We start from the raw sequence: 12076 nt of genomic DNA, 5'->3' as shown, positions 1-12076 counted from the left end.
GACTGCAAGGAGATCCAACCAGTCCATTCTGAAGGAGATCAGCCCTGGGATTTCTTTGGAAGGAATGATGCTGAAGCTGAGACTCCAGTACTTTGGCCACCTCATGCCAAGAGTTGACTCATTGGAAAAGACTCTGATCCTGGGAGGGATTGGGGGCAGGAGGAGAAGGGGACGGCAGAGGATGAGATGGCTGGATGGCATCACCGACTCGATGGACGTGAGTCTCAGTGAACTCAGGGAGTTGGTGATGGACAGGGAGGCCTGGCGTGCTGCGATTCATGGGGTCGCAAAGAGTCGGACACATCTGAGCGACTGATATGATCTGAGGCAACTGGTTACCTCGCTACAAGTCTCCCTGAAGTGCCAGGTCCAGACTGGGTTTCAAGCCTATTCTTCTAAAAAGAAATGAGATTTATTTTGCCTACTAAATTCCAGTTATCACTCCTCCAACTACTTCTAATTGGGTCTGTTACACCAAAATGGCAGACCAAGGCATTGAGATTTTAATCATACAAGACTCAGATCTAGAACTTGGAACTCAGAAATACTTCCAATTCAGTGTCTACACTCCAAGCTGAGGGAGTCCTATGTCCCATTTTGACAGGAAGTTATCACAGTCATAGTTGCCTAGTTCCCTAAATTAAAACTGAGTAGAACTCTGTGGGGCTCTGGAGTAGAGATCTGTTCTGTGTTCTCCATTGCTTGTCTGTAGGATATAGGCTTCATTCAGCCTCCTTGACCTTCCCTGAGTGCCAAAGGGTGGATTCAAATAATTACTAATCAGGGAAGGGAGTGGATACAGAAACAGGAGAAACAAAGGTTGGTACAGCCTCCAGACAGAGTCCTGGTTCCTACTCAAAGAAATATGCCTAACAGTGTCTTTGAGCCCCCATCCAGGGGGAGGATGGTAACTTCAGACTGAACACAAGATTCCTGGAGCACAGCTCTGTTGCCTCACCACCAACCAATCAAAAAGGGTCACAAATCCTGCAACCCTCACCCCAAATGTTGCCTTGTGTTTCCAGGGACCAGAGATGACCATCCTTTTAGGCCTCCTGTTTTGGCCCTTGTCCATTTCATCTCTGAGAGGGGCCAACAGTTTTAAACTAAATTGCTGTTACTACAAAGGTGGAAGCTGGTTTCAGATGTGAAACACCCCAACTTAGATCAGGTAGAGAGAGACACTTCTGCTCTGCTAGGCAGGCCTATGCCCATACACGGCAGGAAGAAGTTACAGAAGAAAGAGACCTCCGCCCCAATTCCCAAGAAGTATATTGAGTATGAAGTCTCTCAGGGGGGAGTTGTTAGGGGAAGCACACAGATTGAGACCACCCACCCTAGCCAGGTACTATAGTAACCATTTGCATGAGTTGTTTTATGACAGGAGATCCTGATAAGGAATATGGAACTAATGAGCCACCACCAACCGGAAGAGTTCGGGAAAGGTCTAAAGGAGACACCGCGTGTCCGTCCACTTCCCAGAATCCCTCTCGCTAGCATCCAACTTGGCTGAGTGATGTGTGCGCCACCAGGAAAGACTCTGATTTAGAATGATTGGTCAAAGACCACCCGGAAACTAATCCCATCACCATAAAACCCGAGACTGCGAGCCACGTGGCAGAGCAGTTCTCCTGGGTTCCCTTACCCTACTGCACCCCACCCGGGTGCCCTTTCCCAATAAAATCTCTTGCTTTGCCAGCACATGTGTCTCCTCGGACAATTCATTTCCGAGTGTTAGACAAGAGCCCAGTTTCGGGCCCTGGAAGGGGTCCGCTTTCCTGCAACAGTATCAGCTTGAAGAGGATTTTGCTACGGCTTTATTTGAGGGTCTACCTATGCTGCAGTCTTTTCTGGGCCTCAGCCTCAAACAGACCTGAATTTGCATTCTGACTCTGCCAGGTACTAGCTAGTCAACTTGGACAAATTAGTAAACTTCTCTTTGCCTCAGTTTACTCATCTGCAAAATGGGAATAGAATTTACTTTGAAGAATTCTAAGCATTACATGAAGTCATACACGAAATGCTTAATACAATGTAAAACCATAAATATTTCATCATATGTCTTTCACTTTTTATATTGTTTCTAACTTTAATAACATTACTTTGTTTTCATGATATTGATTTTTATAAATAATTCTCTTAATCACAAATATGACCAGTTTTCCATTTATAACAGTGCTACAGTTTCCTTTTAAAACAAATGCATTTATATTAAAAAGTGAGGCAATTTAAAGAAAATATGAATAACCGGTAGCATTAAGATAACAAATTATGAAGGTGTTATACAAATGACTGAAGCAGGAGAAACACCTGTCTAGTGAAATCTCAATTTTTAGACAAGATAACTGAAACCTAAACAGGTAAAACGATTCCTCAAAAGTCACATAGCAAGTCAGTGGCAGAATCACGATGACTCAGGTCTCCTAACTCCTAGTTCAGGGTTCCTCCAACTACACCACATATACAAATGGTTAAATCAAGACCAAAGTTCGTGTTTAGTGTGGTACCAGGCAGTCAATCAAGGTGCACTGCCTCATTTACTCACCAAGCATAACAGAGAAATGAAGTATAATAATACAAAAACTAGTCAAGAGGTTCCCCGCCCCCCCATGGAGCTAAAACATTCTGAATATGTTACCTACTGGTCAATCTTTATTTCTCTTTTTTAATCTCCCCCCCAAAATGGACATGCAATAAGGACTAACCCAGTAAGTTAGAGAACTGGTGGAGGAAATGGGATCAAATTCCCAGTCCTGATCTACTGGTCTCTTCATCCTGTATGCCACTAGTTTATATGCCTTGTGCATAAAAACAACGTGAAAAGCAAGGTCAAAATGACAATACAACCTGGAGCTATCCCAGCAGTTACTTCAGATCCCTCAACCTCAATTCCCTCTGGTGGCATTAAATCTAAGAGAACTCAGAAGGGCCTGTCTATGAAGAAGGGAAATTTTAGCTCTGGGACCAAGTACCCTGATTTCACTGCAATACTCCAAGGGCGTGGCCAAATTATTTTTATTTATTTTACCCTGAATATACTCTGACCACCTGATGCAAAGAGCCGATTCATTGCAAAAGACACTGATGCTGGGAAACACTGAAGGCAAAAGAGAAGAGGGCAGAAGGGGATGAAATTGTTAGACAGCATCACCGACTAACTGGACATGAATTTGAGCAAACTCTAGGAGATAGTGAAGGACAGGGAATCCTGGCATTGGGTCGCTAAGAGTCAGACATGACTTAGCAACTTAATTAACAACAATAGTATGTTTTAGTTTGCTAGGGTCATTGTAAGAAAGCACCATAAACCTAGTGGCTTGAACAACAGAAATTTATTGTTTCAACAATTCCAGTGGCCAGAAGTTCAAAATTAAGATGTCAACAGGGTTGATTCTTTCTGAGAACTGTGAAAGAAAGCCTCTCTCCTTGGCTTATAGATGGCTGTCTACTCCCCGTGTCTATTCATATAGTCTTTATACTATCAATGTCTATCTCTGTGTTCAAATCTCTCCTTTTTATAATGAAACCATTCATACTGGATTAGGGCCCACTTCACTTTAACTTGATTACCTCTATAAAGACCTTATCTCCAAATCAGGTCACATTCTGAGGTACCAGTACAAAAAATGTACTACATTTTTTGATGCAGGGAGCAGGGAGATACACGTCAACCCATCGCATAATTGAGTTAAATCATTTTAAATGCAAAATGATATTTAATCCATCCAGTCGTATGTTACCTTTTGAGGATCTGGGAAATTTGACAACATAAAGAATGAATCATGGACTATTTTAAGAGAAAACATGTTAAACCTATATTGGAAAAAGTCCTCATGGGAATAAAGAAATTACACTGAATAACAGTATTCTCTTTTTCAAAGAGATCTACTCAAAACAGAAGTAGAAAATGAAGAACTCATGAACTAAGAAAATACAACAATATATAGTTGTATTTTCTAAATTACTTTTTCAGAGAATGAAAAAGGTCTCAGTTTGTAAGGTTCTCAGTTTTATTTGTAACTAACATTTACAAATACATTAAAAGTAATTCAGAAATACTTTGTATTTTAGATGAATAGTAGGAAAAATACATATGAATAATCTTAAATAATATGATTTGTAAATGATCATTTACAATGCATCTTAAAATATTTTTTAAAGAGCAGGAATCATATTTTTCTACCTTACTTAAAATAGTTGATAAAAGAGTGCATAACGTATACTATATTTAACACTAAATTTTATCCCCAAGCAACCATGACACAGTATATAGTGGTTTCTGTTCCTTTTACTTACAATGCCTCTGCCCAATTTTTGCCTCCTCCTTTTGACTGTGGAGGATCTTAGTTGAAGAGATGGAAGGACTCTTGGGAGGGCAGGGAGAGAGAAGTCACTGAGATTAGACGTGGGGATCATGGAAGGTCTTTGGGTTTGAAGCTGGAGCTTGAGGGAAGGAGGGAGGGAAGAATACTGTGGGAAACCCAAGTCCTTTATGCAGAGGAGGAGACAAAATACCATAGTGAGGGGGTTGGGAGGGAGGGCAGCCTGAAGGAGGTAAGGTAGACAAGGCCCTTTCTTGACAAGGGTATCTTTGAGCTAAGAGAGCAGGCTGTGGGGAAAGGAAAAGTACTGGATTTGGGGGCCGGGCAGCAAGAAAGATCTGGAGGAGGAAAGACTTTGAGTGAGGAAAGTGAGGCCACAAGAGCACTGAGTAGGAGGAGGAAAAGAAGACTTCTGAGGAAGGAGAGTACCTGTGGGTGGTGAGGAAGAAAAACCTGCGAGTGGGGAGATTAGGGGGCCTTTGGAGGGCCAAAACAAGCATCTAGGGGAGGGGAGTGAGCAAAGGTCTCAAGGAGGGTAAATAAGAGAAGGAAAGGATTTTGACTGAGGAGCTCTTTGTGAAGGTATGTTAGAGTGAGAAGAACAATGAAGGCATTTTAAGAGGGAGGTGAGAGAGTGAAGACCTTGAGTGAGGGGAGTAAAGGGCTTTGTGAAATAAGGAAGAAAAGTTTTTGAATGAGGGGAGAGAAGACTTGTATGGTGATCCAAGAAAAGTCATTATGGGGAGGTAAAGAATGAAAGGACCTTGACTAAAGGTTAAGAAGAACTTCTGGAGTGGTGATGAAGAGGGGAAAGCACTTGTGAGAATAAAAGAGGAAAGGGATTCGTGACTGAGGTGACAGCAGGAGTGTCTTCGTGAGCATACGTAAAGGAGAAAAGTTCTTTGAGAAAGGTGAGGGAGTTTAGTACTAAGTGCAGAGAGGGAAGTTCCTACTTTGTGAAAGGACTGGAGGGAAAGAGGCCTTACAGGGGAGGAAGGGAAGTCATTTTGTGAGGTTAGAGGAGGCAGGGATGGCAACCATGAAAAAAAGGGAAGGGCTTCCCTGGTGGCTCAGTGGTAAAGAATCTGCCTGCAATGCAGGAGACCCGGGTTCGATCCCTGGGTTGGGAAAATCCCTTGGAGAAGGACATGGCAACACACTCCAGTATTCTTGACTAGAGAATTCTATGGACAGAGGAGCCTGGTGGGCTACAGTCCATGGGATCACAGAGAGTCAGACATGACTGAGCTACTAACACATTCACTTCCACTTTTGTGAGAGGAAGTAAGCAAGGAAAGGTCTTTGAGAAAGGAGGTGATATAGAAATGAATTTGATAGGTTAGGTAAGGGGGGTTAGTAAGGTGAGGTTAGAGGTGGAAGAGCTTTAAGAGAGGAAGTGTGGAGATTAGCACTTTGAACAGTGAGGTGAGGGAGCTTAGTAATGATAAATAGGAAAAGGAGTACGTCAAGGCTGTATATTGTCACACTGCGTATTTAACTTATATGCAGAGTACATCATGAGAAACGCTGGGCTGGAAGAAGCACAAGCTGGAATCAAGACTGCCGGGAGAAATATCAATAACCTCAGATATGCAGATGACACCACCCTTATGGCAAAAAGTGAAGAAGAACTAAAGAGCCTCTCAATGCAAGTGAAAGAGGAGAGTGAAAAAGTTGGCTTAAAGCTCAACATTCAGAAAACTAAGATCATGGCATCCGGTTCCATCACTTCATGGCAAATAGATGGGGAAACAGTGGCTGACTTTACTTTTGGGGGCTCCAAAATCACTGCAGATGGTGACTGCAGCCATGAAATTAAAAGACGCTTACTCCTTGGAAGGAAAGTTATGACCAACCTAGACAGCATATTAAAAAGCCAGAGACATTACTTTGCCAACAAAGATCCAGCTAGTCAAGGCTATGGTTTTTCCTGTGGTCATGTATGTATGTGAGAGTTGGACTATAAAGAAAGCTGAGCACCAAAGAATTGATGCTTTTGAACTGTGGTGTTGGAGAAGACTCTTGAGAGTCCCTTGGACTGCAAGGAGAACCAACCAAGTTCATCCTAAAGGAGATGAGTCCTGGGTGTTCATTGGAAGGACTGATGTTGAAGCTGAAATTCCAATACTTTGGCCACCTGATGTGAAGAGCTGACTCATTTTAAAGACCATGATGCTGGAAAAGATTGAGGGCAGGAGGAGAAGGGGACAACAGAGGATGAGATGGTTGGCTGGCATCACCGACTCAATAGACATGGGTTTGGGTGAACTCCGGGAGTTGGTGATAGACAGGGAGGCCTAGCGTACTGAGGTTCATGGGGTCGCAAAGAGATACAACTGAGCGACTGAACTGAGATTGAACTGATACTGATTATGTGATAGGAGATAATAAAAAGTTCTTAGGAGAAATGAGGGATGGAAGTCATTCATGAGGGAAAGAAGGGTGTTTGTGCAAGTTGGTGAGGAAAATTAGTAGCTTGTGAAAGGAAGCTAGGGAAGAAGACCTTTTAGAGAAGACCTATTTTAAGTAAAGACACTGAAACACTCATCTAAACTTCCCTATAAAGAAAAGTCGCTTCACTGGTAATTTCTATCAAATATTTAAAGAAGTAATACTAATCCTTCTCAAACTCTTCCAAAAACAGAAAAAGAGGGAACAGGTCTTTCCTCATTCTATGATGCCAGTATTAATCTTATACCAAAGCCAGACAAAGATACCACAAGAAAAAAAAAAAAAACAAACAAATATCACATATAAATACAGATACAAAATACTGGCAAATCAAATGCAACTGCATATTAAAAACAGTATACAAAATAACCAAGTGGGGTTTAATCCCAAGAATCCAAGGATGGTTCAACATAATAATATCAATGGAACACACCACCTTAACAGAATGAAGGAAAAAAAACTCACATGGTCATCTCAATTGGTATGGAGAAAATATTTGGCAAAATACAACAACTTTTATGATCAAACCACTCACCAAACTATGAATAGAAGGGATTTTCCTCAATATGATAAAGAGCATTTATGAAAAATCAACAGCTAACATCATAATCAATAGCGAAAAACCAAAAGCTTTCCCTTTAAGATTAGAAGAGAAGGATGCCCGCTTCTACCACTGCTATTCAACACTGTATTGAAAGTTCTAGTCAGAGCAAGTAGAATATAAAATGAAATAAAAGACATCCAAAATGTAAAGGAAAAACAACTATCTCTATTCACAGATAAAATAATTCTATAGGCAGAATATTTTTAAAGTTCACAACAAAACTTACTAGAGCTCATACAATTCAGCCAAGTTGTGGGGTACATGATCAACATGCAAAAGTAAGTTGTGCTTCTATACACCAGCAATAAATAATCCAAAAAGGAAATTAAGAAAACAACTCAATTTACAATAGCACCCAAAAGAATAAAATATCGAGGACTAAATTTGACCAAGGAGGTTAAAAACTTGTATAATGAATACTATAAAACATTGCTGAAATAAATTAAAGAAAATATCCATTAATGGAAAGACATGCCATGTTCATAGCTTAAAAGACTTAATGCTGTTATGATAGCAATACTGTCCACTGTGATCTACAGATTAAATACAATCTCTATCAAAACTTATGACCTTTTTGCATAAATAGAAAAGTTAGTCCTCAAATTTATATGGAATTATAAGAGGCCTTGAATACTCAAAGCAATATGAGAAGAAACAAAACTGAAGGAATCACATGTCCAACTTTCTCAACTTGCTACAAACCTATAGCAATCAGAGTATGGTACTGGCATAGGAACAGACACATAGACCAACAAAACAGAACTTAAGAGTCCATCAATAAACCCATAGGTCTATGGTCAACTGATTTTCAACAGGGTGCCAAGACTATTCGAAGGGGAATGAATAGTCTCTTCAACAAATGGCACTGAAATAACTGAATCAGTTCAGTTCAGTTCAGTCGCTCAGTCATGTCCGACTCTTTGCGACCCCATGAATCACAGCACGCCAGGCCTCCCTGTCCATCACCAACTCCTGCAGTTACTCAAACTCATGTCCATTGAGTCAGTGATGCCATCCAGACATCTCATCCTCTGTCGTCCCCTTCTCCTGCCCCCAATCCCTCCCAGCATCAGAGTCTTTTCCAATGAGTCAACTCTTCGCATGAGGTGGCCAAAGTACTGGAGTTTCAGCTTTAGCATCAGTCCTTCCAATGAACACCCAGGACTGATCTCCTTTAGAATGGACTAGTTGGATCTCCTTGCAGTCCAAGGGACTCTCACGAGTCTTCTCCAATACCACAGTTCAAATATTCACATGTAAAAGAACGTTAGACCCCTAACATGCACCACAAACAAAAATTAATACAAACCAGATCAACAACCTAAATATAAGGACTAAAACCACAAAACTATTAAAATAAAACAGATGAATGGATAAAGAAGCTGTGATGCATACATACAATGGAATATTACTCAGCCACAAAAAGGAACATGTTTTGAGTCAGTTCTAATGAGGTGGATGAACCTAGTGCCTATCATACAGTGAAGTCAGAAAAACAAATATTGTACACTAATGCATATATCTGGAATCTAGAAAGATGGTATTGATGAATCTATTTGCAGGGCAACAATGGAGACTCAGACATAGACAAGAGACTTACCAATATGGGGGTGGAAGCAGGAAGGAGAGGGTGGAACAAATGGAGAGAGTACAGTGGAAACATATACATATTACATTTTACCATATGTAAAATATATAGCCAAAGGGAATTTGCTGTTTGACTCAGGGAACTCAACCTAGAGGGGTGGGATGGGGTGGGAGGAGGGAGGGGGAATCAAGAGAGGGGGACATATGTATACCTATGGCTGATTCATGTTGATATATGGCAGAAACCAACACAATACTGTAAGGAAAGTATCCTTCAATTAAAAATGCATAAATTTTTTAAAAAGAAAACCTACAGAATGAGAGAAAATATTTAAAAATCACATATTCTGAATATATGAAGAACTCTTACAACTCAGTAACAAAACCACAAAGAATCCACTTTTAAATGGTTAAATGATTTGAATAGGTATTTCTGCAAAGAGCATATGAAAAGCTACTCAATATCATTAGTCATTAGGGAAATACTAATGAAAACCACAATACGATACCACTTCACTTGCACTAGGATGGCGCTCATACATAAGGGAGATGGTAAAAAATCCTGGTTAAATGAGGACCCTCATACACTGTCATGGGCTTCCTAGGGAGTGCTGTGCTGTGCTATGTACAAAGTCGCTTCAGTCACGTCTGACTCTTTGCAATCCTATGGGCTACTGCCTGTCAGGCTTCTCTGTCCATGGGATTGTCCAGGAAAGAATACTGGAGTGGGTTGCCATTTCTTTCTCCAGGGGATCTACCCCACCTAGGAATTGAACCGGTGTCTCTTAAGTCTCCTGCATCGGCAGGTGGGTTCTTTACCATTAGTGCCACCTGGGAACCTGCCTGCCAATGCAGGAGATGTAAGAGACATGGGTTTCACCACTGGTTGGGAAGATGCCCTGGAGAAGGGCATGACAACCCACTCCAGTAATCTTGCCTGGAGAATCCCAGGGACAAATGAACCTGGCGGGCTACAGTCCATAGGGTCCCAGAGTCAGACATGACTGAAGAGACTTAGCACACAGCACACATATACTGTCAGTGGCTCAACCACTTTGAAAAAAATTGGGGACTTCCTCAAACAGGTCAACATGGAATTCCCATTTGACCTAGCAATTCCACTCCTAGGTACATGCTCAGGAGAAGTGAAAACATATACAAAAATTTGTAGAGGAATATTCATAACAATGGAGCTTCCCTGGTAGCTCAGCTGTAAAGAACCTGCCTGCAATGCAGGAAACCCTGGTTCAATTCCTAGCTTGGCAAGATCCCCTGGAGAAGGGAACGGCACTCCACTTCAGTATTCTTGGGCTTCCCTGGTGGTTCAGATGGTAAAGAATCCACCTGCAATGCGGGAGACCTGAGCTTGATCCCTGGGTTGGGAAGATCCCCTGAAGAAAAGCATGGTAACCCACTCCAGTATTCCTGCCTGGAAAATCCCCATGCACGGAGGAGCCTGGCGGACTACAGTCCATGGGGTTGTAGAGTCAGGCATGACTGAGTGACTAAGCACATTCATAACAGTATTATTCAAAATACCCAGCAAGTGGAAAGAGAAAAACCCTAGGGAAAAACCTAAAAGCCAGCAATTTGATAAATGGACAAACAAAATGGAGTATATTCATACCATACAGTCCATGGGGTCGTAGAGTCGGGCATGACTGAGTGACTAAGCACATTCATAACAGTATTATTCAAAATACCCAGCAAGTGGAAAGAGAAAAACCCTGGGGAAAAACCCAAAAGCCCAGCAATTTGATAAATGGACAAACAAAATGGAGTATATTCATACCACAGAATAGTATTCAGCCATAAAAAAGGGATGAAGCACCAATACATATGCTACAACGTTCCAAAATCTCGAAACCATTACACCAAATAGAATAAGCCATATACAAGGAAGGACAAATATTACATGCTCCCATGGATAGTAAAAGTCCAAAACAAATCCATAGGGACAGGGCCTGGGAAAGGAGGAGTAACTGCAGTCTTAGTGGGTATAGGTTTAAATTCGGGGAGAGGAAAATATTTTGGAACTAGAGAGAGGTGGTGGCTGCTCAACGTTTCAATATCTAAATGCCACCACACTGTTCACTACCAGTTTATTTTATGTTCCGAGAATTTCACCTCCATTTTGTTTTATAAAATGGCAGGAGGTGAGAGGGGGTAGGGCTTTGTGCAGGCAAGTGGGGAGGGAAGGTTTTTCTGAGCTGATGGAAGGGACGGAAGGTGCTTCTGAAGGGAGAGGAGGAGGGAAGCCATTTGTCTATCAATAAGAGGGCCGACTGTGAGGGAGGCATGGATGGCCTTCGCACCACAGCGCGCAGAGGTTCCCCCCCCCCCACCCGCTTTGACATCTTCCCCTCACCCTCACCCTCCAGTTCCCCTGAGGGACCCCTGCCCAATGTCCTCTGGGCAGGCACTCACCAGTACTCATGTAGAAGCACAGCAGCAGGAGGAACCAGAAACCTATCAGGAACAGCCCGAAGCGCTGGCTGACCCACACCTTTAGTGTAGACCGGCGTGTCCCACCCCGGACGCCATGCACAGATGCGGCCTGCCCCCTAGACTGCTGTGCGGACGCCATTCTACCCCTAGGCTGTGACCCCGTCGCTGGGTTCTCCGCACTGCTCTCCCCTCCCAAATTGACCTTCTTGGAGCGCGCCCACTGCAGTGCTCGGATCTTTGCCAGGGTCCTCGACCGAATCCTCCCCCGGGTCGACTTTCTATCAGTAGGCATAATTCGGGGTGGCCGCCACGCTGAGGTACTCCCTCTCTGATGGCCGCCCAAGACCCAGAAGACCTCGGGGCAGTGACGCTTACGTGACATCCTCTCCCCTGTGGCACGTGCGGCTCTCCTGCCGTTCCTAGGCCACGCCCATTCGTAAAGGCGTGGCATGTCTAGTTGTTTCTGCCCATGCGCCCCACGCAAGGCCCGGCCCTTGTAGGGCGTGGTAAACGTTGTCTAATGAATGAGTGGACCCAAACGGCCTGTGCCAGCCGCTGAGCGGCATCAAGCACCAACAAAAAAGCCTAGCTGGAATTTGTACATCAGCCTTGGCTCTTAATTCCGCTTCAAAGTCAGTCCTCTGACACCTCTGTGGTCACCACA

The 12076-nt window shown here is 42.8% G+C and overlaps 1 protein-coding gene across 3 annotated transcripts in view; it reads right to left on the bottom strand.

The window, feature by feature from the left end:
- Positions 1 to 11781, bottom strand: part of FMR1NB (FMR1 neighbor) — a 48659-nt gene extending 36878 nt beyond the window's left edge. For all 3 annotated transcript variants that reach the window (XM_055563150.1, XM_055563152.1, XM_055563153.1), the window contains exon 1: positions 11392 to 11781. In XM_055563150.1, the coding sequence (XP_055419125.1) occupies positions 11392 to 11704 (313 nt within the window). In that variant the 5' untranslated portion in view covers positions 11705 to 11781. The remainder of the gene's footprint in view (positions 1 to 11391) is intronic.
- Positions 11782 to 12076: the final 295 nt, after the last annotated feature.

This window comes from Bubalus kerabau, chromosome X, assembly GCF_029407905.1.
Source record: "Bubalus kerabau isolate K-KA32 ecotype Philippines breed swamp buffalo chromosome X, PCC_UOA_SB_1v2, whole genome shotgun sequence".
Lineage (NCBI taxonomy): Eukaryota > Metazoa > Chordata > Mammalia > Artiodactyla > Bovidae > Bubalus > Bubalus kerabau.
The sequence above is the reverse complement of the archived record's forward strand: the minus strand, read 5'-3'. Positions and strand labels throughout refer to the sequence as shown.